The 27,611-nt window shown below is 40.2% G+C and overlaps 3 protein-coding genes, 1 long non-coding RNA gene and 4 other non-coding genes across 17 annotated transcripts in view; 5 read left to right on the top strand and 3 right to left on the bottom strand.

The window, feature by feature from the left end:
- snorc (secondary ossification center associated regulator of chondrocyte maturation) overlaps positions 1 to 1,164 on the bottom strand; it is a 5,799-nt gene extending 4,635 nt beyond the window's left edge. Inside the window, exon 1 of the mRNA XM_034887732.1 lies at positions 733 to 1,164. Coding sequence (XP_034743623.1) covers positions 733 to 1,054 — 322 coding nt within the window. The 5' untranslated portion in view covers positions 1,055 to 1,164. The remainder of the gene's footprint in view (positions 1 to 732) is intronic.
- Positions 1 to 4,880, top strand: part of LOC117954170 — a 5,318-nt gene extending 438 nt beyond the window's left edge. The window contains exons 2-3 of the long non-coding RNA XR_004658767.1: positions 2,714 to 2,715; positions 4,819 to 4,880. This is a non-coding gene — a long non-coding RNA (uncharacterized LOC117954170). The remainder of the gene's footprint in view (positions 1 to 2,713; positions 2,716 to 4,818) is intronic.
- Positions 1,774 to 18,125, bottom strand: gigyf2 (GRB10 interacting GYF protein 2). Of its 10 annotated transcripts, XM_034887726.1 has the most exons (30): positions 16,833 to 16,851; positions 15,378 to 15,428; positions 15,025 to 15,187; positions 14,746 to 14,841; positions 14,390 to 14,498; positions 13,132 to 13,237; positions 12,961 to 13,001; positions 12,830 to 12,865; positions 12,465 to 12,632; positions 11,455 to 11,660; positions 11,190 to 11,337; positions 10,323 to 10,574; positions 10,052 to 10,221; positions 9,659 to 9,815; positions 9,371 to 9,537; positions 8,560 to 8,654; positions 7,854 to 7,982; positions 7,589 to 7,719; positions 7,373 to 7,473; positions 6,913 to 7,053; positions 6,639 to 6,797; positions 6,299 to 6,547; positions 6,092 to 6,214; positions 5,692 to 5,934; positions 5,566 to 5,658; positions 4,154 to 4,359; positions 3,887 to 4,038; positions 3,588 to 3,787; positions 2,760 to 2,901; positions 1,774 to 2,665 (listed from the first exon to the last, which is right to left on the bottom strand). In XM_034887726.1, the coding sequence occupies exons 2-30, from the start codon at positions 15,413 to 15,415 to the stop codon at positions 2,598 to 2,600; spliced, it is 4,089 nt and encodes a 1,362-aa protein (XP_034743617.1). In that variant the 5' UTR covers positions 15,416 to 15,428; positions 16,833 to 16,851; the 3' UTR covers positions 1,774 to 2,597. The 10 variants fall into 10 exon arrangements, with proteins under 10 accessions (XP_034743617.1, XP_034743616.1, XP_034743619.1 ...); XM_034887725.1 differs by lacking the exon at positions 16,833 to 16,851 and adding an exon at positions 17,864 to 18,125 and having other exon boundaries at positions 5,566 to 5,934; XM_034887728.1 differs by having other exon boundaries at positions 2,760 to 2,903; positions 3,582 to 3,787; positions 5,566 to 5,934.
- A 549-nt stretch (positions 18,126 to 18,674) lies between these two features.
- trnap-agg lies at positions 18,675 to 18,746 on the top strand. The gene has a single exon. It is a non-coding gene; the product is annotated as a tRNA-Pro (tRNA).
- A 449-nt stretch (positions 18,747 to 19,195) lies between these two features.
- Positions 19,196 to 19,267, bottom strand: trnaw-cca. The gene has a single exon. It is a non-coding gene; the product is annotated as a tRNA-Trp (tRNA).
- Positions 19,268 to 19,459: 192 nt separating this feature from the next.
- On the top strand, positions 19,460 to 19,533 carry trnai-aau. The gene has a single exon. It is a non-coding gene; the product is annotated as a tRNA-Ile (tRNA).
- Positions 19,534 to 19,913: 380 nt separating this feature from the next.
- On the top strand, positions 19,914 to 19,985 carry trnag-ucc. Its single transcript has one exon. It is a non-coding gene; the product is annotated as a tRNA-Gly (tRNA).
- Positions 19,986 to 21,939: 1,954 nt separating this feature from the next.
- On the top strand, positions 21,940 to 26,038 carry kncn (kinocilin). The gene is made up of 5 exons (XM_034888217.1): positions 21,940 to 22,199; positions 23,435 to 23,503; positions 23,589 to 23,660; positions 24,959 to 25,052; positions 25,776 to 26,038. Exons 1-5 carry the CDS (start codon positions 22,052 to 22,054, stop codon positions 25,849 to 25,851), a joined length of 459 nt encoding a protein of 152 aa, XP_034744108.1. The 5' UTR covers positions 21,940 to 22,051; the 3' UTR covers positions 25,852 to 26,038.
- The last annotated feature ends 1,573 nt before the right edge of the window (positions 26,039 to 27,611 follow it).

Genomic DNA, 27,611 nt, shown 5'->3' with positions numbered 1-27,611 from the left:
ACAATAAATAAACAGCTGTGGACATTTCACTACCTCAAACCGATACTACACAGAATCACTTCAACTTTATAACTGGAGTCAGAGGGCAGCAGGTGTTCAGTTTCATATGAACATCAGGCATCATGAAAGTAACGGAATCATCCTGTTTGTTAAAGAGCAGCTTTCACAGCTCTCAGAGTCTCAACAACGGCGTCATTTACATCGGGGTGCTGTGGAAGCTGTGTGGAAAAGAGGGCAAAAATGACACGTACACACAGATCCTTGATTTGATACTTCAGATGACCAAACATCATTCAACCCATGGATCACATACAGCAGATAAGCGAACAACTATAAGCATTTAGAATATAAAACCTTTAAACCTACCTATTCTGAATTGTTCTACGTTTACAGACACAGCATCGGGGTGCAAAAAAGACCAACAATGATTTAAAATCCCCCGCATTTTTCAATAACGAGGCTTGTGACTTCATTCAGGATTTCTTTGATACAATTTGTGTCGCCTTGTTTTTTTCTTTTCTTTATAGAACAATTTTTCCTCACATCACACCTTTTATTTCAAGGGTGACAGCCAGGTGTTCTTTCAACAAATCAGACTCAGATCTTGTATGCTTAGTCTCTTTCTTGCAACATTTCTACCATAATTGGTGCAGCACACGCAGGTGAGATTACATACTCATCACCCAACAGAAATGAAATAAACACATTAACCACATTGAAAAGAAGGTTTACCTGTTTGTACAAAGGCTACCAAGAGACCAAGGAGCACCAGGAGGATTACTCTACAGATACAGCTGCTCTGAACCATGATGGCTGTGAGGGATGAGACGTCAGACAGAGGGAAAAGTGTCTCCAAAACTCCTCGAACTTCAAAAGAGTAGCTGACCCTGAGAGAGGAGCAGGAGAGTACAGGGGAGCGCAGCAGGGGGAGAGGTAGGCAACTGAGGGGTGAAAGAAGGGGTGTGACTAAGTGTGCACAGGACTGTCTGGACAGTGTGGACTTTGTGAGCACATCATCGCAGGGCCCACCCACTCCAACCTCCTCTGGCCACATAGTTGGGTGTAAGGGGTAAACATTCAGTAGCCACTGACCTTGCCCAGGTCACATCAACAAACTCTTTTCTGGACATTTATTGTGCACCCTTAAAAAAATAAAAAATAAAAACTCAATACATCCTCCACTACTGCCATCTTTTAAGATCAAAATGTATCAACATATAGAAACAAGGAATATTAGCAGCAACATGTAATGTTGCAAGTAAACTTATTATACAGAATGACTTTTACTGCATTATATATCATTGGATCTTTGTTACTGATGCATGGATAAACACCATTTCAAATCAGTGCTTCAGCCATTTAGTATTGTGCTTCCAAAAAGGTTGGGGGACTCACTAAGGTTAATGATGGCCAAAGCTCAGCTCTTTGGTGGTGAAGGCTTTAAAAAAACAAGTTTTAGCTTCAGTCTGGTAAGGATTTCTGTGCGAGTTTAGGAAACTGTTCATCAGAAGGCATGGCAAGTTTCATTTTATTTTTGTGGATTTCAAAATCTTAACTAACTTAATGTCAATATGCACTACAGGATGGGATGGGGCTTTTCTTCCTGAAAAGCTGTCGGTGGCTAGTTTCTGATTTGAGCATTTCATCTCCTGTGAAAGCAAATGCATTGGGTTTGGATTTCCAGCTGTCAACAGGATCTCTGTAAAATACAATTGAAAGTAGTGTGACCGGGTGAATGTGTGTGAATCAAATGAACTCTGCACAATTGTGTTGTTTCTGAATAGTTCAGACACAGGTTTAAAACAGCCCACATATTAGACTGTTTTAGTATTTCATACTGCAATAAAAAAGTATGACTCCAGCAGATCATTTTTATATATTATAATACAGATGCAGAATTGAAAGTTTATTCTTTAAACAGCCTAGTATTTTACAAGAAATAGATAACTACTTGGAACTTTTGACATGTCCTTAAAACAGGACATAAGTGTGCACAAATCCTTGGGCTTTACCTTGCATCATCATCATCATCATCATCATCATCCATGAACACCCAGCAGACAACAGGGAGGGATAAGAGAAGGGGGGGATAAAGTGTAATGGGAAAACATTTAATAAATAAAACAAAAACATTGGATATACTCTCTCTAACCTGTCCCGTAATATTCCAACCATATATCCACACTTAAAATAATGGAGGCCAAATTTGAAATTAGTTGTCACTGAATTTCAGGACAAGCTTCGGAGCCAGGCCGCTGATGCCCCAACATACATAAACGCCTCTGCAGACTTTCTCCAGAAACTTGAGTTCCTTTGCTGATTGCTCTCTTGGCTGGTCGGATGTTTTACTGGCCAGTTTTCTACGGTACATTTCTCTTGAGGGTTTTCATCCGTCTATAGGTCCGTAAGCAAAAGGAAAACACACCCTGCCTTAGAGATCATGGTTTGTTCACAATTTGGAATTTATGAGTGATTATCAGAGAACATCTGATAAATGTAAAACTGAAAATAAAGGTGAAGGTGGCAGGAGGTTTGGGTAAAACGACTGCTGTTCAAATTGGATACAGTCAATTGGGTTTGCTTGGCTGCAGTGTCCCTTAAAAGTCCTCCAAAGTCTCAATCTCTCCCATATTCAATCTCTCAGATGATGCATTCACAGAAAAACCTGAAAAAAAGACAGTATGCAATTAGCGGATTATATATAAAAAGAAAGCAGTGACACATTGTTGCAGATTTAGCAGGTGGGTGTTCGCTCTCACCTAGAAGGCTTGGGTCTGCGCGGACCATCTTCTGCTTCTTTTTCTTTTTCCCTGAGGTGACTGTCTCAAAGCACTGCTGCTGGCCACTTGTATGGTTGGACTGATAGAGTGATGAAGATCCTGTTCCACCCCATACAGAATCCTAGTTAAGAGAGAGACGTTAAGTTCTGGTCTGTGACGACAGCAGAGTCAAAATGTTACTACTTGACAGTATGCGTTACTTATATATTTCTGTATCAACATTTTGTGTGACATAATAGAGCATATACTTTTCTATGAAAAATAAAAAAAGCATTTAAAAATCGAATTTAGCCATAGAGCCATCCTGCTTAGTGATATGCAACCCTACCCACACAGCTAAACACACCCAAAAACATGAAAGGGAGAGAGACCACAAAAAGCGGTCACGGTAGCACTTTTAAACTACCGAATATGATACGTAGCCAGACCAGTCTGCAGGATTATCATCAATCAAACATGGACATGTTTGGTCTTCATCCCCATTAGGAAACAAGGAACAAGCAGTACAATCACATCTTTTGGGACCAATCCAAAGTGGTGACGCGAGCAAGAGTCACACCAGAAATGCAAATAACAGTTGTGGCCATGGAGTGTGACGACATTGACGACGTCCAATGACTTGCTCTGATTGGTCTGGACATTCCCAGAGCACAAGCTATTTCTGGGGAACAAAGGGGACAGCTGTCTCTCCTTTTAATCACATCACAAGACTCACATGGCTTTATAAGGAAAACATGAGACCAAAACATATGGCACCTCATATACTGAGCCTTAAGCTTCCTGGTTGCACGGTTCAGTCTTGCTCACCTGCTGCTGCTGCTGCTGCTTGAGGGGTTGCTGTTTCTGCGGTGCCTGTTTCTGTTGGTTAGCGTTCTGTTTGGCACGACGTTCCAGGAACTGCTTGGCAAAGTCCTTGGCCTCGGGAGTGTCCCCCAGATAAGCCCTGACATAGTCATGCACCTCATATGGAGAGTCCACTTCTTTCAGGAAGGATGCAAATGTTGGAACTGGCAGGGAGATAGATGGAATATTTGAGTTTGCCTTCTATAAATGGTTAATCAATAGTTGTAGATGGAATGTTTTTGGAAGTATATTTAAAGTCTTACCATCCAGATTGTTGGCTGTGTTGAGAGTGTGCAGGGTTTGCTCACACCATTGCATGAAGGTGTCTTGCTGGCTCTTACTGACCCCTTGAAACAACTTTAGCAGCTTCTCCTCCTCTTCTACTTTTTTATTGGCTCGCCCACTGACAGAGTTACTTTACATGCAGGAGGGAGAAAAAAGGAAGTTAAGATCTGTGCCTTACTCATATCCAACATTTGGTAAGTCATGTTTTATATCAGGTGGTCTATTTTGGCATTCTTAATAAATACCTGATGTTGGCGTTGCCTTTGTTGTTCTTCTGCGTGCTGCTTTTCTTGGTTTGAGGAGGTTGCTGGACAGCCTCTTTCACAGCTTCATCCCAGAAGCCCATGTTAGAGTTGTGGGTGTCACCCCAGATACTGCTGGCGTCTGAGCCCCAATTAGTGCAGGTGCTAGTGTTCACAGACCCCCACACAGAGTTACTCAGAGACGATGTCTGTGATGAGAATGATATAGTGTTACTGACTTACCACTTCTTTTTAGGGCTGTAAGAAACAATACATTTTATTACTGATTAATCTGCCTTTTGCTTTCTCATTAATCAGTTGTAGGGCAAAAACAATTCCGCAAATAACTCAAAAAAATGGGATAACTAAAAATGGTTTAATCCGTATATATATATATATATATATATATACAGTCCACTATATTTTGCATAGATAATTATTACTGTCACAACATGCTCGTGGGCTGTGTACAGTTGACGTGACAAGGACGGTGCAGACTCCAGAATAGAAGGAGAAAGAGAGAGAATATAACGAGGGGAGAAGAAACAGGCCTGGGAAAACTAAAAGTTTCCAAAGTTTGGGATCATTTCAAGCTGAAATTAATCTGATTACTCAATTAAAGCAACATTGCACAACTACAAATAATGTATGGAACAACTTTAAAATAGTTTTTATGCTGCACTGACTTGTAATAGGGAGAATGGTGTCTGGCATTCTCACTGCGAGCCCCGATCGACTGCTCTCTCACCAATTTAACTTTGGCGAGCGAGTTTGATAGCCTGGAGAAGTGCTGTTATGCTTTATGCCATTACCACTGATTTTGGTGAAACAGAACCATATTTAATGGGAGAAAATGTTTTTGGGTTTTCCTTCCGATGTCCTCTGGCTACTGTGCCTCGACTCTCGTTATTTATAAAGTTCCCTGAAGTAAAGAAAGCCCATTTTGCTAATGTAAGGCTAACAGCTAACTAATGCTAACGGAAGCTGCCGTCAATATAAATTATTTTTACGCCGGTTGACTAATTGATTGATCTAATCATTTTGGCCTGCCATCCTTCTTTTGCAAAAGATCACTTGAGGTTATTATAATTAAGGAGGTCACATGAAAAAAAAATATGGCTTTGTGAAAATTTTATAGGATCTTTTCAATTTCTAAAAGATTTTTGAAGTGAAATAGTTTAGAGCCAGGAAAACAGAGTCACAACTATTCTGTCTCAACTTCAAGTAACTATTTCTAAAATACATAAACACTGCTCTGAGTAACTGAGCTTTTAAATCCAAATTAAATGAAAACTTCAAGTTATTTTTGGACATTCCATCAAAATTTCTAATGTAAAAATGTTGTCCACTAAACATCCACACCAAAACCTGCAGCTTTTATCCAATAAAGACATGGTCTCATGTAGGTCACGTACAGTTCTATTTTGAGTACGGATCTGTTGGGGGGCAATGGGGTGTGGCGGCTGCTGCTGCTGTTGCTGCTGCTGTTGTTGTTGTTGTTGCTGCTGCTGCTGTAGTTGCTGCTGCTGTTGCTGCTGTAGTTGCTGCTGCTGTTGCTGCTGTTGCTGCTGCTGCTGCTGCTGTTGCTGTTGCTGCTGCTGCTGTTGCTCCTTCCGCTGTTTCATCTGCTGGGCTTCCTCCCTTTGAATCTCCAGCAAAGATTTAGTTGCAGCGGGCTGTTTTGCCACACTACCCCAACCAGACAGCTTGGTCTGGGGCTGCTGAGCCAGTTGCAAGGCCTGCTGCTGCTGTAGCTTCAGGAGCTCATGTTGCCGACGTCTCTGCTGTGGGGGTAAGGAAGATAAAAGGAGTAAACAAATAAGTTTGCATAAAAATAACATTTGGCTAAATGACAATCATTTGTCAAACAGAGGTACTTTTAACTAAAACATTGCTGGTGAAAGAGCCACCAAACACAACCAGACTAATCGTTGTCTTTACCTCTTCCTGCGTCTGTCGTTCTCTCTCCTCTTCCAGTTTCTGGATCTCAGCCAGTGACAGGGTGCTCTGAGTCTGGTTCACAGCGTTGGTAGACTGCTGGCCCCACTTTGAAGATGATGGAAGCTGCAGAGCAGGACAAGGTGTTTCATGAACTTTAAATATGTTTTGTACTGTCTACTTTTACTGACTAACCCTCTGCACCCTTACCTTCATGTGTGCAAGCTGCTGCTGCTGCTGCTGTTGTTGAAGTCTCCTGAGGGCCTCTTGTTGTTGCTGCCTCTGTCTCTGCAGCTCCTGCTGTCTTTGGGCCTCTTGCTCTCTCCTCTTCTGCTCCTCCAGTTGTTGTTGAGCCAGAGCCGCTGCCGCCACAGCAGCTGTTGCTTCTTCTTCTGCTCGTTTCTCCTCCTCACGCCGCCTTAATATTTCAAGTTCCTCTTGCTTTCTGCGCTCCTCTTCCTGCTGAGGTAGAAAACATTGCAATTTAGGGCCACATTTCACAAATCCAGAATGGAGCTAGGAAGTACGTGACGTGGTTTTGTTAGCTTACCTGTTTCCGAAGGAACTCTTCCCGTTTCTTTCTCTCCTCCTCTTCCCTCCGCCGCTCCTCTAATCTACGCAGAGCTTCCTCTTGTTTCATTCTCTCCTCTTCCTCTTTTTGTCTGCGATGTGCCTCTTCTTGCTCTAGTTGTCGTCTTAAAGCCTCCTCCTAAAGATGTACAACACTGGGTCAGTCCCAATGACATCAAAGAAAAGTGCCACACAATGAAACAGTAGCTCTAAGGCTTTAAGTGCTGTAGATTTACATTGTTTTGATACTCGACCTGTTTTTGCCGTGCCAGCTCCTCTTCTTCCAAGCGTTTGCGTTCCTCCACCTGTCGAGCCCTCAGGGCCTCCTCCAGCCGTTTCCTCTCCTCTTCCTCCCTTTTGGCTCTCATTTCTGCCTCTCGCCTCTCCAACTCCAACTGTCAGATGAGGAAAATAAAAATACACTCATTAATTTCATTATCTGCAGCCAGGGATGTGAGATTAGAGCATATTTCAGACCAATGCTATTATTTATTTATAGATTAGTCAGGTTAATTTTAATATTTGACTATTTTAATGCAAACAATTTCATCTTACAAGTAAAATAGCAAGAAACTACCTTTTTTAGACTTGGAAAAGAATCAGACATGCTGTACATTAAGATGCTGCTGTAATCAAGACTATTATTAGAGGCCTTGACTTGAGATGAGACCCATTTTACACAGACAACAAAAACAGAAAAGTGAGCAGAAATACCTTTGCAGACTTTGACTTCTCTAACTGTTGCATCTGCTCAATGGTTGGAGCCTGTGCTATGGAGTCTATAGGTAAATCCCACACACTGCTGCCATCCCATGCTGTTGAGTGTGATAGAATATGATGCATTAGACCTGCTTTAACATAATATAGATTTTCCTTTTGTGTGATTCAAAAACAACCCAATGCTGCAGAATATTTAGGGGAGAAACTCACTGTTTGAAGGAGCTTGTTGGGCATTTGGTGTACACGAAGCCTTAGAGGACGGGTTTTGCATTTCCCACACAGAACCAGAGTCTGGTACAGACAGGGAACGGGTAACAGGAGGTAGGAGGCTCTCAGACGCTCTACAAAAACACAGGAAAATACTCATTAATAAATGCAATACTCTCTCCATGTCAATGTAAAGTAGGATTTGTAAACCAGAAACACAGGTAAAGACGTATTTAGAAGTAGTGCGATGCAGTGTTTGTTTATCAACCTTAGCTTGAGAGTCTGGTATTGCTGTAGAAGCAGGTTGATCTGCTGTTGGTGTTGTTGCTGCTGTTGAAGAGGAGCTGAGCTAAGCGCTGCAGCTTTCTGCTGGGCCAGGGCCTGAGCATACTGCTGCCTGAATAGTGGAAAAAAATGCACGGGATGGGAGAAATGAGAGCCAAACAGGAAAAATTAGTTATCATTTGAGTGAATGTCACTGAACATAAACTGCATGTTAGATGTTTATTTCCTGTATGCATTAATGCGATTTAATGTTGGATAGATAGATACATACAGTATATATATTTATTATTATTTTTAACAATTGTATTAGGTGGAGGAGAATGCTTTTGATTGTAAGGCATTGGTGGTATGGAGTTCACAAGAACGAGACTTTAAACACTATTTTAAAGAAAACTTCAATTTAGAAATATGACTCTAAAATTAGTCTTTACTCAAGAGAACTAAAGTTACATAATAACCAAGTGCTTCATTGCGACAGTAAAACAGTCACATTTTAATCTTGCACGATCTTGTGGGACAAGATCTCATCACACCTCTATGAGTCATCCATTCATGCTGTAACCTATTCCTGTATTAGGCCAGGGAAGCGAGGCATTTTATAACTGTGTATTTGGATATTTGCATCACGACACATGAAAAATCATGCTGCAACATACAAACAAAAAGTGTCAGGTCTGAGCCTGCTGTACCTGAGGAGGTATTGATATTGGAGCTGCTGTAACTGGTAAAGGTTGAGAGCAGTGAGCTCTTGTTGCCTCTTCAACCTCTCTTGATCACCATCCCCCTGCATTTTATAAGAAGACAAAGTTTAAGGTATCTACAAAAAAAGTTTGGACCTCAAAACTTCTGTTCACTCAGTCTCTTAACAATTTGAAAGTTCTTGAACAGCATCTAGTTGTCCAAAAGCTACAGACCTTTAGTTATTCAACAAAGGCCGCAAATGCCACCAAAAAAAAGGTACATCTACTAAATAGCAATATCAAAAGGAGACAACTCCAATTTGTACTGACATAGATCAATCACAAAACATATTCACAGTCATATCATGTAAGAAAACAATGGCGAGAGTGGAATTTCCTTGTTGCTTTAAAGAGACAGTATAATGGCTAATTTACTGTAAATGATTACCTTTAGCTGCCGCTGTCATGAAAAGACAGACCATGGATGTATTATATAACATCTTTATGAGACCGATGCATTTAAGCATTTTCAACATCTGGCTAGAATTTAAGATTTGAATCCAACTTGAATGTTTCTGGGATGCATTTACACTTATACACAGGAAGAGAACTTCAACTGTTACATGAAAAATCTTTACAAAATCCATTAAGTCAGAGGGATAGGTCTTTAAATAAATAAATAAATAAATAAATAAATAAATAAAAGGATTCTTCGGCTACGTACAGTTACAAAGTGTGAAATACAACACCATCTTGAGGTCATTGCTAGTACTGGCATCCATCGCTGATTACAAACAGGCCACATAAAGCAAACACATACCTGTAGAGGTGGTGGAGCAGGGCCAGGAGTAAACGGTACTCTTCCCCATATCTTCATGATTTCTCCAAGCGCTTGAAATACTTCATCACACCCTCTTTTGACTAGGAGAGACATTGTGAAGTAACCAGCCTGGAACCACTCAGCCATCTCCTGGTTATTGAATGGACCTGATCCCAAAAAGAAAGCAAAGAGAGAGCAAAGAAAGCAAAGAAAGAGAGATTCAGGGGCGATGCTGGAGCAGTTTTGGTAATACATTTTTTAAAGTCACATTTTGACTGCCTATCTTACCCTGTATCTCTCCTTGGGGGTCTTTGTAGAACCACTTGAGAGCAGCCTCGTGGGTGAGCGGCAGGCCTGCAGGTTTGGGCTTCTCTGAAGCTTTTGCTGTGAGCCTGTCATCATCCACCCCACTATCCTGTAAGTATGCAACCATTTTTTCTGCCTCCTGGGGAAGGATGGTAGCCAATACACAGAGAGACCATTTTAGAAAGATATAGTAATCATAGTCTGGCTGTTGTGTCAGTTATTATATGCACAATAACCTTTCCTTTTCACAGAGTACTAGATTTTAAGAAATCTTTTAAATAAATCAAAAATATCTTATGACTGTTGCAACTGACATTAGAGGATAGCCCTACCATCTCATGAATGATTTTCATGATTTTCAGTCTACTAACTTACCTGCTCAAAGTGTTTCAGTCCCTCATCTTCATCTGTGTCGTGTGGCACGGCGGTGGGCCTGCCAATAGGTGCAATTATACTTGAAGGGAAGGGCAAAGGATTATTCATCACCACAGGAACCTCCATGGACTTTTGTGGTAGCTGGATGCTGGGCGATGGAGCAGATAATTCTGCATATCATGAGGGAAAAGCATATATTAGGTTTTCCTGGTAGGGGGAACCAACTGGCAAAAACTCCTATTTACAATTAAAATAACGGCCTAAATCCCACCTGCAAGGGTTGTAGAAATGTGGTTCATGGGTAGGGATTCAAGCATACTGTTAGATATGGGGACGTGCAGGGGGACTTTACAGGGCGCTGGTTGGAGCTCCAGGGGTGGATGCCGTTCAGATGGCCTCTCAGACTCTTCGGTTTTGTTGGGCTGGCTCAGGGACAGAGACTGGGCAGGAACCTGGGGCTCTGAGACTGGGGGAGCAAGAGGTGGATTCACAGGTAAAGCCTTCTCTGATGCTCTCGTCAACTCTAAAAAAAAAAAAATTAAAATAAAAGAATACTACATGAGATGGGACCATATTTAACATTACTATGATCCTCGATTTTAAATACTGATTATGGCTGACATGGCACATGAGAACTTCTTTGACATTAGACATTTATATTTTTTTGGTCATGCTCACATCAAGTGGATTAGATTGCTTTAAAAATTGAATCCTGGTGGTTGGTGAACAAAGCAACCACCATATGCCGAGCAACTGTGTGCATCTTTTTGAGTCCTAAACAACATAAACCTTTTCCCTGTCAAAGAACATTGGGTCTGAAAACATATTTTACTGCTGTTTGGCTTTTAAATCTTATTTCAGTAATAACTGAGCTATTAAAGTTAATGTACCGTTTCTAAAAGATAATTTGGGCCACATTCTGGTTTCAAGGCAACCGAATACCATTCACAGGTCAGCACAGTGACCTTGACCTTTTACCACCAAATTCCAATCAGTTCATTCTTGAGTACAAGTGGACGTTTGTGCCAAATTTAAAGAAATTACATCCAGTTAATCTGAGATTTTGTGTAACAAAATTGGTAATGATGGACAACCCGAAAACATTCAAAAAATAAAGTCAGCACTCAAAGTATCTGACCTTTTCGTTTGGCCTCTCTCTTGGCTTCGGTTTCCATTTCTTTGGTCTCCCTGGGCTGACAGTCATCCTCCTCCAGGCCCTCTTCACACTCTTCCAAGGGTTTGAAGTCGAGCTCTGCCTCCTCCAGGATTGGCTCCTTGGAGGCTTTCTAAATACACACAAAAGATTTTTTTACTGTACCTCTGACACTATTATTATCCCATAAAGCTTTTAATCTTGGTATGAAAGGCATTATCAAAATCAATCAAAACAGCTTTACTTTTACCTTGAGTGAAAGAAAAGCCCCCGACGAGTCAAAAGTGCCCGCCTCCTCCTCTGCGTCCTCCAGACACCACTCTGGCAAGCTGTCCCTCTCGTCCTCCAGGCTGCTGCTGCCTGACCGCTGCCTCCTGTAGCCACGCTCGTCTTCTCTTGCATCAAATGGAAAACGGCGACGTTGATCTGGATGCCACCCTGCTGATCGAGGCCCATCTAAAATGGTTAGTGTCCACAACCAATCTTAATCTCATGATCTATCTTGGCTTTATTAAGACGGACAGCACTTTGGATCGACAGCAAAACTTTTGCTACCTGTAGCACTACTGAAGTGCATGCACATACAATAAACCATGGTAACAATGCGATTATTGAGCATGTTCAGTTAAAAATCACAGGGAAGTGATGAAGGGACAAATCAGTGCAGCAACTATACAGAAAGAAAAAGCTGAGCTGGAGAATGCCCCCAAACGCACAAATATACAAAGGGTGCTCCAATCCAGATTGCTGGAAGCAGTATTGGCCGATGACAATCATGGGTCTATTTGAAGCTATTCATTGTGGAGATTTTTTATTTCGCTATTTTTAACAAGATTGTATATTATTTAGTATTAAGATAAGAAAGGATCATGAATTCCCAGCAAACATATTTCACTCTCTTCTGTATAATCTCACAACAATGTGTGGGACATTTAGCTTTTATTCAAATAAATATAATTTATTTTTATATAATTTATATAATTTTATAATATAAAAATATATTTATTTTATTCCACAGGAAAGCCATTTGTTCAGCTCTAAGCTACCTCCAATTTCAAAGTGTAGGCTGCTCTGGTTTATGTTGCATCTCCATGAGAGAGAGAGAAATGGTAAGTGATTTTTTAATTATCAGTTACTAATCAATCGGCGCACCCTTAAAATCTATCTTATCTTATTCTGAAACAATTCATCCAACAAACATGGCAGTACATCACAAATACATTTATCAAAGACAGATGTAATGGTAATATGGTCGCCCACCTGGGCTCGTGGGGCAGCACCAGTCACTGTCCCACCGAGACCCCGCCGGGCGCCAGCCCCCCTCCTCATCCTCACCATTCTGAGAAGTACGCCAGTTCTCACTCTCTGACCGCGTAAAGTCGTGCTTCCTCGGTGGGCCTGTTACACCATCCTCATAGTTTCCTCGGACTGCATAGAGTGGTGGGTAGGGGGATAGTTAAAAAGGTCAAGACATTATCATTACATTAATAGTTTACATTTAAAGCTACATTATAAAACTCAAACTCACTTCACTGTAATCGGTTAGAAAACTGTAGTTTGTGCAATGTACACCTACTAAAAAAATCTGAAATCAATGGTTATTAAATTACAAAAGACACACTTACTGTGATTCATTGGAAAATGTCCTGGAGCAACTTCAGCTATGGTGACAGAGAGCAACAAGTGGATAAGCCAGTGCATTTGCCAGTGAATACATTATGTTTTGATTATTTAAGAAACTAAATTTACCACCAACCTGGGTCTTTTCGAACTGGTTTGTCAAACCTTCTTTCTCCCCTGGTGAGAAAAAAAATGTATTTGTTAAATTTTTGTATAGAAAAAAGGTCTCCTATTGAAAATCTGTACATGGTCAACTCAACAGCAGATTCTTACAACAAAACGTTATACTACAATGGGCATTTAATACCTTTCTTCCCAGCTTTGGGAGCGATGCATCTCCCTCCCTCCACGACCAAAACCTTCCACATCATCAAAACTTCTTTGGTAAAACCCTCCATCTCCTCTTCCCCGGCCTGAAAACAATCAAAGGTTGACATGACCTGAAGAGATCAAGTTGCTATGGATTGTGTGCCAATGCAAAGCATGGACTCACCTTTAGGAATTATATATTTAAGACTGTGATTAGGGATGCACCGACTGAAATTCTGGGCCGATACTAATGTTTAAAATAACAATTTGGCCGCTAAAGATGTTTTTTTGTTTCCCATTTAGTGACACGGAAAACTAACGTTGCCTACTCAAGGTAAGCTGCCGCTACTGATTAAATTCAAACTCTACCCATTGTCTGGACACAAAGACATTTGAACTTGGGCTATGTGAATCAAACGCCGAGTGATCAACAGTACAGAGAACAGGACCTTAAACTGTAAAAAATTAAGAGTTAAAATGGCTTATTTGATCAATACAAAAGGAGATTGGTAAAAGGTGAGGCCTACAACTTTCTAAGATCATGAATCAGCTATTGAGAGCTGGTCAATAAGCCATGGCTTACAGTTTTTGCAATGGAGTGGTATATTTCATTTATCACTATTCTACTTGAGTTGCTTTTGTCCTGTTGCCATCCCAGAACTGCATCTCCAAACTATGGTTGGTCTGGACCAACTCTGCAGTGAGGAAGAGGAGAGATGCCATTGAGATTTACTTTTTTTGGCAATAAACATAACACACGGGCCGGCCAATAATGGTGTTGCTATTTACCGAACTTCTACTAACACTTAGGACAGACCAACAGTAACATAGGAAATCTAAACAGCACTGTAAAATACAGTATGCAGCTTTAACTAATTGGAGGATGTCTAAAGTTGTGTGTGTGTGTGTGTGTGTGTGTGTGTTCGATACTAGCCGTATGTTTTCAAACAGGGGTTTTCATGTTTGAGACACATCAATAGTTTAAGCAACTGTGGAAGAGTTTTCCAATTGAGCAACACCTACAGAGTGCTAATATTACACTCCTCGTCTCAGTTGGTGGGATTCTTTAAAGGCATCCTAAGTATCTGCAGTTGTTGCGACTTCTCAAACTGCATAGACAAAATAGCTAAATAGCTCAAATAAAGGCCAATTTGAAAAGAAAATCTTCCAAAGCGCTTTTACATTGGAAACTGTTTATCCTTTAAATGAAAAAGGAAACATGACAGATTCATGTACAATCTTATTTCAATTCTTACCTCTACCCCTTGAGGTACTTCTGCCTCTTGGTGCCCCTACTATTGGACCACCTCCTCGCCCAGTCAGCCGAAGTACAGCTGCACTGTTTACAGACATGGAAAAATTTCTCTGCAAACACAAACGGGGGAAGGGAGCAAGGGGGACCAAAGGCAAGCTCTTAGTTCTTTTTTTGCACCGGCTTTGTATTTAAAAGCCTAATTGCCTAAAGTACTGTATAATCCAAGTAATTACAAGAAGGAGCCAACTGGCCTCAGGCCAATATTGCATTTGTTTTGGTGATAAGTCAAGAGATAAATGGTTTTTGAGCATGTTACCATTTCTAACCAAGACAGAGAACTGACGTAATTACTCATACCTGTTCCTCCTCTGTAAAAGACACAAGTGCCAGAGGCGGCAAAGGCTCCTCTTGCAATATCGGCAGAAAGTCCTTATCATGTAGGTCTATAGGGATCTGGAGGGGTGAAATAAGCAACCCAAAAAATCTGTTAAGATGCATAAGGGTTTGAAAGAATGTGTTATTACACACCCAAATAAAAATGTAAATCTATTGGGCGAGAACATAATTTGTATGTAAATCATGCTGACTGCAGGCCTGCATCAACACCTAAGATGCAGACATTATAGGCCTACAAACCTTGTTATCCTTTATATAAAGTGCTAACATTTCTTCTCTCCCGTAGCGATAGTCTGCAAGTTTATACTTTGGCAATGCAGGTGAGAGGGGTGGAGAGGCAACCCCGCAGCCACCGCCTCCACCACCACCACCACCACTGCCACCTCCAGACAAGGCACGGAGCCTGCAGAAAGAGTTAGAGAGAGAACAGATAGTAAGAGAAGAAGGGTCAAAGGTAGGGGAGAAAACACTTAAGCTGAGGTGGCACTTGACATGTCTGAACATGGATGTAAAAGCTGCACTCAGCGCCAACAGAAAACCAGTTTCACCACCAACAAATCATTTCTAACCAATCGTGAATTTATGCCATTTACCATTCAGGTCCAAAGTTAAGTGTCTGGGTTTCGGCCATTCTTCTTGAAGTTCTACAAATATGAAAATGGAGGAAAAAGGATTAGTACCACTCAGTATAAGCCATTGTGGTATAACAGTACTACTCGCATAGAAATAAATCCTACATATTTACTTTCATAGCCTGTGTTGTTTAATACACATTCACTAATAATTAAAAGGTCTGTGGTTTTAGTTTTGTTTATATACTAGTGATGCAACAGTTAGCTGTAATAATTGTACCTCTTCAAACAAATAAACTTGTGAATGTTTTCAATAGAAAAATTAGATTAGACTATTACATACATCACATGGACAAACAATTTAACTGCATTGTTGTCTTGCTCTGTTGCTCATTAACTACTATATCTTAAAATCTGGATACCTAAAATTCAATAACTTCCCCCCATTCACAACACATGTGCAATTAATTTATAACTACACAAATATAATTGCCTAACACCTTTGTTGTTTCACCATACCAGTTTAAGTAAAAGTTTTATTTCACAATTATTTACAATAACATAATTCTGCTAAACAGAATTTGGAAAATTACTTGTATCACCTGCTTTAATTTATTACATCTCCTCCGTATACATAGCTCATCCCACTTGCACACAAGCAGTGTACTATTTCAATCTGAATCTAAAGCTATTTTAGGAAGTCTCCAAGTCTGAAAAGTGAGTATGTCAGACACCTTTAATTGACAACGGATGTTACCTTTACTTCAGCAAATAAACTAAAAATAACAATATTTTGCCAACAAGCTTAGCTGTTTGTTTATGTTTGAGTGTGTGTGTGTGTGTACTACCAAGACTTTCCTTAACCCTTAGGCTTAAAAGCAAGGATTTATTGCATTGATTTCTCAAAAATATTATATTCTATTTATTTATGTATACATAACAATGCACAGACGTTTATATTCCAACGTCACCTCTGCACATTCCTTGTACATGTATCCCCAACAGTATAGCCTGTATATAAGGCCACTATAATTCAGCAATCTCATCTACTGCTTTAGTCACAGCAAATGCGTAATTTTTAATCGATAAACATATTTTAGTCTGTTTTTTATTTACCGTATATGTAATGTTTTTCTCTATTTATAGTTACGTGTTATACATGTGTACAACGTTACATGACTGCTATAGTTTACTTAGTTATGCAATGACAAATTAATTAAATTTTAAATATCGGGCACAAACGTTGACAGTAAACCATTGACCATATGGAAGCCAAAATAAGCCACGTGTAAATTGGTAACGTTAGTTAGAGCAAAACACAACAGCTAACTAGCAATTTCCCTGTAGGCTTCGCACATTTACAAGGGCTATTTTAGACTTGAATTTGATGAGGAAATGGCTTAGCTAAGTTTGCGGAAAACATGACTGACCACTATGTTCTTTCATAGCTAGCTAGCTAGTTGTGCGGATTGTTACCTTGACGTTGAGTCCACCATGTAGCGAATGTTAATCAAACAGCAAAGCAGCTATCGTTACCTAGCTAACGTTAGTCATACCGACCCACCCTGCTAATGCCATGGATGTTTTAAGTAAATTGCGTTACTGATGAATATTAAAAAGTTGGCGATGGTCACTCTGGAAGGTTAACGTTGGTTACATGTCGCTTAAGTTAGCTTCTGATTCGGCAGTTAAAGGGAAACTTTACGTTAAAGTTAGGTTCCGCCAATTCACATGTTAATTTCAGCGTTAAATTTTCCGTAAATTCCCCCTTAACTGCCTAATCGGAAGCTGACTTCATTGTCGTCTCGATTACCAACTTTACGTTAGCTAAAGTAGCATTCTAACCAGTTAAATACCGTTAGCTACATACACTAATTTGGACACTTAGCACTAGTAACGCACATTAGCCTACACATTTTTCAAATGGTTAAAAGTTGAAAGTATAGCTAGCGAGTTATGTTGAAAGGTGGCAGCATAGTTTTAGTTAAAGTGCCACTAGCTAGCTAGATGCTGGTGCCATTTTCGATAGCCAACAGTAGTTATGCTAGCGCGATAGCAGCTATACCAGTTTAGCTAATGTATGCATGTCATACGTGGAGGTACACATATGTATTGGCACTAATTTAATGTACCATATGATAAGAGGTCTTGTCAAATTCTAACGTTATATACCACAATAACACCGCTCTTACGCATAAGTTGATCCCTATATCGTTACTCAACACTTGTAGCTTGTATGCTAACATGTTGGCTAACTAGCTAGCTACACGCGGCCTTCGAGTAGACTGGATCCACAACAAAATTTCCTGGTTAAACCGTCCGGCACCTCACACGGCCCGGACACGTACACGGAGTCACTAGAGACCGGTGCAGCAAGGCCAAGTAAACATGGTGCTTGAACAACAGTCCTAAGCACCCCATCTCGTCAGAATGCCATTCTCTGACATGGCACTGAACTTATATGTACGTTTTTTTTTAGCTAGTGTAGTTTACGTTGGCTGTCTTACCTCTGCTTGATCTGACAGCACAAGGTTTGTATGCGAGTTGTGTGGCTCTCTCTCTCTCTTCGGATTCCACAAGATGGCTGAGTATGGGTCACATGACAACTGATAAAACGGATAAAACCCGTATGCAGTGGACAGAATTGCTGACTGGTGCGTATTTACGAACAGCCAAATGAATACCGTCTTACTGCTGAATTTATTGCTTTTATGTTATACACGCTTGCTATGCACAGTACATTCGTTCATAAATCATGTCTCATGAAAACTGACGTAAAAATAAAGCGGCATTGTAAAAAAAAAAAAAAATTAATGAAGAAAGTTTCTAGCATGTTGGGAAGCCTGGCATTGCATCACATTTCTAATGTACATCATTTCGTTGTACATTGTTTTGCTATGAATAAAGGAATTATATTTTTATTATCGGGCACAAACGGCAACAGTAGACGTAGAGTACATGCCAGTGACCACATGGAAGATAAGGCATGTGTTTGTAAGTAAGTAATGTTAGCAGGTAACGCTAGAGTAGCCTGGAACTACTACTACACCGCATTTTCTCAATTTTAGAGGGCACTTATCGAATTTTATTAACTGGCAGGGCATGCTAAAGAGCACTTATCCTTTTTCCCAATTTGCCCCCCCCATAGAGCACATTGTCATGTTTTGTCCATTTAAGAGTACCCAAAGGGCACTATGTGACGTTTTCTCCATTTAAGGGCAGTCTATGGCACTTCGTCACGTTTTGTCTAATGGAAGCGCATGGTTGAATCATGGTGCACATTTTGTGAATATTGACACCTACCAAGATGTTTATAGTGGCTCGTTGGTCTAGGGGTATGATTCTCGCTTAGGGTGCGAGAGGTCCCGGGTTCAAATCCCGGACGAGCCCAGTAGTCATTTTGTTCGATTGTTGGTTTGGCATATCTTCATTTCATTTTTCCTCTGTCTGTCCTGCAAAGTTAAAACAAAGCTGGTAGTGTTCATGCCTACAGCTGATACATCACAGGTAAGTTATTTATCACATGCCACTTCCTAAAGGCTAGTTCTAATATTTTCTTGAGTTATGTTCTATCGCTATCAGCTATCATATTATCCAAATAAATGTGACATTTTTGACTCTTTTGTGTATTTTTATAAAAGCATTCATTTTGTAATTTATTTTTATAAAAATACACAAATTAGTAAAAAAGAATATTTGTTGACTCACCCAATGCCTCATCCAAATTATTTTCTTTTAGCAAGTGTTTGATAGTCATATTTACAAAACATTGATCTAAATGACTTTTCATGGGTTATTGGGATAATTTATTTTTTGAAAGCAGTTTAAATATTAAAAAATGACCCCGACGTGATTTGAACACGCAACCTTCTGATCTGGAGTCAGACGCGCTACCGTTGCGCCACGAGGTCTAAGATAACAGTGTTTTGCAGACAAAAAATAAACACAGATGTACTGTTTTGGGTTCTCGCTTTCATTTCTTGGAATGGATTGACTGGAATGGAAAGTAGCCTGATGGGCAACGTAATATAACCAATTTTGGACATTATCATGTGGGCTCTAATGTTTTTATATAATAGACCTGTACCATCATGGGTCGACGTGGCCGGTTAGCTCAGTTGGTTAGAGCGTGGTGCTAATAACGCCAAGGTCGCGGGTTCGATCCCCGTACGGGCCAGCTCCTTTTGGGCGTCGTTTGTCTGCTTAGCCTACATGGACAGGGTGGGCATAATGAATGCTACAGTGACGGAATAGTCGTATGCTCTTTACTATTTTGATTACTTATAAATCAACGTGTAAACTACTTTCACCTCAACAGTTAACAAGATTTTATTTTCTATTCTTTGCGTGTACTTACCCTTCACAGTGAATGTGTTCTGACCATGGATGTATTAAGAGAACTGACAGTGGAGTTTGCACCGGAATCGACTTCACAATGGAGGTCCACAGCTAAACCTTGTTGTCACTGTAGGTTTAGCCAAATAATATATATTGTCCAGGACAAACCTACAGTCTACCGATTGGAATCTGACCATGTGATCGTTCTGTAGAATTCAAGCGTTGGTGGTATAGTGGTTAGCATAGCTGCCTTCCAAGCAGTTGACCCGGGTTCGATTCCCGGCCAACGCAACTTTTAATTTGTTTCACTGCTCCTCAACATTTTTTTTTCAAAGGATGACCAAAGCATGCATTGTTAAATCTAAGTGTTGTAGCCTGTTAGTGTTTACACAACTGCAACTGCATGTAACTGCTCAACATTTTTGTATTGTATGTTCTTTACAGCTTATATCCTGGATATGTAAACAACAGTCATTTTTATAAATGTAAGGTCAGCAACCAGAAGTAAATTGTTGTATGTTATTATTTCTGTGGGAATAGTTAAATGTGGGGAGACAAATGATTAATGATAACGTAGATTGCAACAACTGGATAATTATGCAGCAGTGACATTAGGTCTGCTTTTATATGTGTCAAGTGTATTGAAGTCGATTGTTACTTGTAATTTGTAATTTGTTTGTCTAAATCATTTTCCCTTGAAAGGGCACAGCTCTAGTAACCTCAGAGATGTTGGAGAGATTAGGCTAAATTAACTATTACATTAATGCTCGCTCAGCCTCCCACACTGATAGCTCAAGGTGTGTTGATTTAGTGTGTTCAGTATGTGAACACTATAGATGTGTGATCTCTTCATTACATGACACAGGGATAGCTCCTGACACTATACTAGTGTTAACTAGTGTTTGTAGTAACAGCATGTGGGAAGAAACTGTTCTTATGTCTGGTTGATTTGGTCAACAGTGTTCTGTAGCACCGAACAGAGGGGAGAAATTGAAACAGGTTGTCTCCAGGGTGAGTTTGGTCTATAGTGATGCTTCCTGACTGTTTCCAGACTCTAGAGAAGTGAATGAAGGGTACGTTGGCACCAATGGATTTCTCTGCAGTCCTGACTGGCAGGCTGTTCCTGTTCTGTTTGGTGGTCAGTCTAAACCAAACACTGATGGACATGCAGAGAACACACAGACTATATGATTGCTTTGCAGAGCTGAATCAACAGCTCCTGAGGCAGGTTGGGCTTTCAGAGTTGGTGCAAAACTTTCATGCTGCGCTGAGCCTTTTTCCTGATGGTGTCTATGTTCAACGTCCTACTTCAGATCCTGAGAGATTGTGGATCTCAGAAATCTGAGGGATTCCAAAGGAATTTGACAAAGTTTACTGAGTTTAACAGAACGGACACACACACACACACACACACACACACACACACCTATTTATCACCAGCATGTATTGGTAATATGCGTAGAACATTTTTGAACAGGAATTGTTTCACTGTTTCTCTTTTCCCGACTAAGTTCATTTGTGATCCTATTCAGCGGTGTTAATCCTGCTTACCCTCTTTTTCCCTCTGTTGCCATGGATATGCTATTCCTATGGCAACTGCAGGCCTTTGTGGATGGCCTCACCGCAGAGGACTCTCTGAACCTTTCATTACACATTCCCTTCAAGCTCACAGACTAATCACACAAGTAACATAGCTAGAACTCTCTAGCTGCCGCCCTTTCTTTCTCTCTCCACACCCCTTTCTCTTTTTGTGTCCTCTCTGCTGCTCTGCACCGTGTCTTACCTCTAAGTCCTTGATGCACTGCACGTGCAAGACAGCCACACAGCTGTTTGTCCTTTTGGTGTTCACATTTCCTTAATTTAACTCACAGGCATTCACTGTGTAGATGGAGTCTTTATTGTCCTTTTTCCACAGGAATTTGGTCTACGCAAGCCTCACATAAGTACATACATTAGAGACATACATTATACACCACAACAAGACGACATGAAAGACATCAGATACATCCATCTACAAAATAACGTAATACTAGATGCAGGTGCTTGTAGGAAGAGGGCTGTGATCAGATTTGTAGCACAAGTGTATCACTGTCATAAGAGTCAGCACCCCAAGCTTTTCTAATTTTCAGTGGTAATGGAAACCAGAGCACCATCTTTAAAGATGCATGAGACGTGTTGAGCTACGGAGAATAGAGATGGAGGCTTTGCCAGAGAAAGTGTTTCTGTGTCAGAGAGAGTAAAAGAAAGGGAGGGTGAAGTTGCCAGTGGCAGTGAGTGCCTAAAGCAGAGTAAAGTGTCAGGACTGTGTGTGGGTGTGTGTGTGTGTGAGGAGCAGGCGGGGGGCCTCCACCTGCTGAATGAACCCTGTCAGCGTTGGGCAGTACCATGGGCTACGGGTGGGCTCAAGCCTGCTTAGCATTGTGGCGGGCTGCATCATCATCGGGGTGTCCAGGGAGTGTGATGCTGATGCTGTAGGCGGGATCTTCCTTGGAGCGGGAGGCCTCGGTGAGCTTGTCTTCTTCTTCTTCTTCTTCTTCTTCTTCTTTTTCTTTTTCTTTTTCTTCTTCTTCTTCTAATCTAAACCCTAAATCTTTTTCTGGACTGTAACTGGTTATTGATTGAACATTTTTGTTAGTGTAAACAACTTAAAAACATACCTAACATTCCTTTTACACATATATAGCGTATACTGTATTGATACTGTATGTATATATGTTAAGTGAAAGATCTGGGGCCTTTGACATTTTCCTTCCACCACTCTTGAAAAACAAACCATGATCATTTGATACAACGATGTAACTGGAACCAACTGACAGCCTGAGAAGTCACACTGCCAAGATAAAGGAGGGAGATAGAGCACAAGGCAGTTTTTTTATTATCTGACAATGACAACATTGACCTGCATTTGATTTGATAGCTTTTAATAGTTAATTTGTGTTTCTAATATGGACAATAATTTGTCAGATCCCCCCTCCAAAAAACAGTGCACAGCATCTTGACAATGACATTCACTCATAAGCATCTAATTATGTGATTTGGGACCTATGTGCCTTGATGCCTCCTCTGACACGTTGGCTGACTAATGAGTATGAACAGAGTGTTCTCGGCAGATTCTTTTCACTCCTTCTGCAGTTTCACGACATTTTAAGCACATGCATGCATCACAGCCACCCTCAGGACCTGCCAGGGTTTAACGCCAGCTCGTGTTGCTTACAAGGGAAATCAATAACTATGTTGAATTGGAGCAGAGTGCCACTGAGAAGTCCACATTCCCTGTGGTTTAGATATTACTTTATCCTTCGAGTTGAACAAGAAGAAACATCACATATTGTATCCGGTACCCTCCAAATAATCCAAAGGCTATTTAATCAAAGAGCCTTATGCTTGGTCATGATGTCTGCAAGAATGGGAACTTGTATGGGACAGGGAAGAGAGTTTTTCTCCTTTCTGGCTTTCTTAGAGATGGGCAGAAATCTCTTTATAATGAGATTTTTCTTATTGTCTGCAGTACACAATATTTTCCTACAGTCCTGGTTTTCTTTCAGTACAATGCAAATTCAGGCCAAAGAATAAATAGAATTGCCTAGGATTTCTTTGTGACAAGTGACAAGATTGTGACAAATGTTCACAATAGCACTGCAGTTAAGCTGTCCTTGCTCATAAATTCAAACAAAAGTGATTAGGAAACTTTGTGTGCTTTTATATAATTAATGAAATGAAGGACTTTGTCTGCTTTCCAGGCCTGCTCATATCGATCTACCCCTTCATAAAAGCATGGCTGAACATCAACCACATTCTTCCATCCTTTGGTTAGTTGTGTGATATTTTTACTCAGTATTTGAACATTAAAATGTTGAGACATTATTTGGCTCTGAGAATGTCTTAACTTCCCAGGAAACTTCCGAGTGCACCCCACATCTTCCAATCCGGCTCCTGATCAACCTGTAGAGACTCTTCGCAGAGAAGGTGAGCGAGTGTGTGTGAGGCAAGCAAGGTAAATTAACACAAGGGCAGCCAACCATGTGCATGTATTATTCCATTCAAAGACATGTTGTTCTGCCAGATAGTGAGCCATCAAGTTCATGTAGTTATTGATGGCAAATCTGACACCCGTCTGCACACTGCGGATCTAAACGTTAATAGTAGTGAGAGAGGTTGAGTTTTGTTTCATATCTCGTGGGGTGCAATTGTGTTCTTCTTTCATAACCATCAGAGATGAAAGAGAGGAAAGAGCCATGTAACACTTAGCAAATACTTTCATATAAATGTTAGTTTAACAACAAAAATCAAGGATAAAATATACTTGCATCATGCAGCAACGTACTGTGGGTTACAAATAATAAGACACTGTTTTAGTAATAGGTAGCCAAGCAAACAAATGTGAACAAAGATTTTTAACTTGAAAAAAAGACTTACATTTGTGCTCCAAGAGAATAAAAAAGTATAATAGAATGCATTCTAATATCAAACACCCAAGGTCATTGATATTTCATCTCTTCTAACTAACCTCATGCTTGGTTTTCATTCATTTCAGAGATTCTGGAGACAATTAAATTAACTCCTCGTGATAATTTCCAAAAGGTAGAGATGTTTTTTTAGTGCATGAAAAATGTAACATTTCTTAATAGTGTTTAAATCTTTTATTATTTGGGCATAATCTAACATAATCCAGCACTAACGTTTTTAGAATATGCAATAAACAAAAACAAAGACATTTTTGTATTGTTGCTTCTCTCTATTATTATTATGGTAGTTTATGATTTATGAATTTTATATGCAGTATATATATATATATATATATAAAAAAATGTATACAGAAAACATGTATTGATTGTAGCCGACCCAAATGTTCCTGTTTAAAACAATCCCTGGTTAAATAGAAAAGAACTGGTGAGGAGTCAGTTAGTTAGTTAGTTAGTTAGTTAGTATTATAGGAGCTTGTAGCTGTGGGATGTAAGTTCTCCTTTCAATCCCTCATCATGGACTCAAGTTCCTCTGTTATGGTTATTCATCTTCACCATAACACTTGTATGAGCTGCAGTTGCTTATACACATATCTTGTAACAGCTTTTCATTTTATCTAGGTTTAAGCGGTGAAGACAGATGGAAAGGACATTCCAAATATTTGTGTGTCTTTTCACTGAGATTATTTTTCCTCTAACCTGCCATACCACGATACAGCTCTCAGACATCCACAAACTGGTAAATCATAAAATGTAAGTGAATGTTGCAGCTTGCTGAGCTGCTCTCTGTGCTCTCGGCAGGGACTCAGAGTCAACTGCAACTGGAGCGTTCTAAGAGCCGAATGGGAACCTTTGTGGAGGCCGGACCGATGGCTGAGATCAACCCAGATGAGGGGTATGAGGCTAATATCATATCCGGTGAATTATATGTTTGTATGCGGTTATTGTGGATGAGTGAGAACAGAGTGTGACATTCACGTAGTGCAAGAAAGTAAGGACAAGCACGAGGAGGAGGGAAATGGGTGTACAATGCAATTTGACACCAGGTTATTGGGTTTCCTCCCCATTTGTAGTCACAACTATTTCCCGATCATCATGTGTCCCTATTCACACATTCATGACCACACACCAATACATGCACACACAGGGGCATGCTTCTTGCCACCAATCAACATTTTTTTCTTTAAACCATGCCAGTGATCTTTCCCTCACATTAACCAAGTAGTTCATCATTGCATTCGTCATTGAGTTGCCCTTGATCATTCCATTGTTGCACTACTTTGACACGCTGTTTTCTACCAATCTAATCTATCTGTCAGCAAATGCTTCAGGAATGTTTTAGAGGCATCACAAATTGTAATGTAAATCCCCCAAAATGAATTAACTAAAAATTCAAAGACCACATTCTATGCTGCTCCCCTTTTTGTGGTATGTCCAGTAACTATTTGTCATGCCAAAGTTTAATGGAAAAGGTGATGAGGTGCTGAAAAGTTTCCTCTAAACAATTTTTAAGCTATTTCTTCACAGGGGTGTTTTAGTTTAGCTTCATCCGGCAAACAGGGAAGAGACATAATGAAATATCCATTGCTTACATGAGTCATGCGTTGGTATGTTGCAGGACATCTTCAGACATGCCGGACGTCTTATCAAGACGGAATCTTAAGCAGCCACCTTCTGATCAAGATCTACCATGATGTCATCCTGGGACCTCACTGACCAATATTATTCTACTTCCTGCTACATCTTCTTCATTTGGTTTCTTTCAAATTTGGGACAAAATAGGCTGATTAGCTGCAGAATTGTCGTATCAGCTGAACTTGTCTGTTCCTTATCACATTTTGATATTGTTGTACGTGGCCTAATAAACATCTCCAAAGATTACATTGGGATTGTTAGAGAAGTTTTTCCAAACTTCCTGCAAATGTTACCAATGTTCTCAGCCGCCAATTAGGAAATGATCATGTGATGACGAGACTCATACATGATTTAACTCAAGTTTCCCTGCTTGTATTTGCCAGTAGCAAAACAAATTAGATTACATGTGTACAGACAGACAGACAGACAGACACACACAAACCAACAGCTACATCCATCGCATGCACACAGTGAACTGCATCCCGTCAGTGAAACGTAATGCATTGATATTCAGGGCAGCACAGGCAGGACGGCAGCTGCATGGGAAGTGGTGTGTGGAAGAACGCTGTGCTCTGATCAAAACTGCCGTGTGCTGTGAGGCTGGATATAATGTCAGCAACAGGAGCCAAAGCAGTCCGCAGCGCCTTGATTGTTTGATTGTCAGACCTCAAATCCCAACCCCGCTGTGTCTGTGTAAAGTTTAACTACAGAGGCGTCCTTGCACACCATCCCAAATGGGTCACAGTGTTTGACAATTAAAAACTCACCGGCCAGAAGGTGTAAACAATTGTACCACCTGTAAACCATCCAGCCAGTTACCTATCCCAGCATGCTCTTGTCGAAAGGCAACAAAACACCATGGGCTACCCTTATAAAACAAGCACTAGAAAAACATTTAAATGGTCATTTAAACCAAATCACCTTTTTTTTTCAGTTACCCCTAAAGGTGTCCAGCCATGTATGTTTTGTTTATTTAAAGACACCCTGAGTTATCCATCCATGAGAATTCTGTCACTGGATGGAATTTCAGTGGTTAGGATGCAAACCATAGGCGTCTATGTCTTTTGGTTGAAAGCACCGGAGCAAGATATGGGACCTTGAGTTGGGAATATTTTGGCTGCATGGTAAAGGTAAGGAGTTTTACCATTTCAGACTTTTTCCCTTTTCCATACACCTTAAAAGTGAAGTTGTGATGGAAATCCCTTCTCTGCTTTACAAACGAGCTGACATTTTAAACATCACAGCAACGGGTTTTAAAGAAAAAAGTTAGTAAGTGGACAAATACTTTAGTTGTTTTTACCTCTCAGGCTCAAAGATATTATCGGTTCCAATTTCTAATGCAAGGACCTCACTAAAGGATTTATAAGTAGCAACTTATTTCTCATTTACTGTACAATTTACTGATAGTTAATTCATTATTAAGTGATGCTTTATTAACATTCACTATCAGCCCTTCATAAGAACAGCTTGTGGGTTGCCAGTTAACAGTAAATGGTTTTAGGTATTGATTGTCCTTCTCCAGCATGACATTTGCTACGTCCGTTTTAGCTCTTTATATCATCAGAATGACCCATACAGAGGATAGCTTGACCTCTGACCCTCTGAGACCTTTATCTATCATTTATTTAATCTGTGCTGTAATTACACCTGAATTACTTACTTCTGTTCATTTCTTAATCACTTATGAACACACATATATCTGAAAACATCTTGGCTTATTAATGACTCAGAGTCAGATATTTTTTACCACCTGCCAACCCTAAGTTTGTTATAAACAATTACTTACAATTATGATTTATTAACATTAAGGCCCCCCCCC

This window comes from Etheostoma cragini, chromosome 12 (genome assembly GCF_013103735.1).
Source record: "Etheostoma cragini isolate CJK2018 chromosome 12, CSU_Ecrag_1.0, whole genome shotgun sequence".
In the NCBI taxonomy this organism is placed as follows: Eukaryota; Metazoa; Chordata; class Actinopteri; order Perciformes; family Percidae; genus Etheostoma; species Etheostoma cragini.
Note: the sequence above shows the minus strand (reverse complement) of the source record. Positions and strands in the feature narration are given on the sequence as shown.

What these genes read in the sequence shown, in the direction of transcription:
- gigyf2 (XM_034887725.1), bottom strand. Translation starts at nt 15,415, where the DNA reads ATGGCCGAAACCCAGACACTTAACTTTGGACCTGAATG. An exon ending in CTGCTCCACCACCTCTACAG is followed by an intron (nt 8,655 to 9,370) that starts GTATGTGTTTGC and finishes TATAAAATGCAG; the next exon opens with GGGGATGGTGATCAAGAGAG. An exon ending in CGCAGACCCAAGCCTTCTAG is followed by an intron (nt 2,666 to 2,759) that starts GTGAGAGCGAAC and finishes TCTTTTTTTCAG; the next exon opens with GTTTTTCTGTGAATGCATCA.
- kncn (XM_034888217.1), top strand. Translation starts at nt 22,052, where the DNA reads ATGAACCCTGTCAGCGTTGGGCAGTACCATGGGCTACGGGTGGGCTCA. An exon ending in CCTTGGAGCGGGAGGCCTCG is followed by an intron (nt 22,200 to 23,434) that starts GTGAGCTTGTCT and finishes TCTGCTTTCCAG; the next exon opens with GCCTGCTCATATCGATCTAC. An exon ending in AGAGACTCTTCGCAGAGAAG is followed by an intron (nt 23,661 to 24,958) that starts GTGAGCGAGTGT and finishes TGCTCTCGGCAG; the next exon opens with GGACTCAGAGTCAACTGCAA.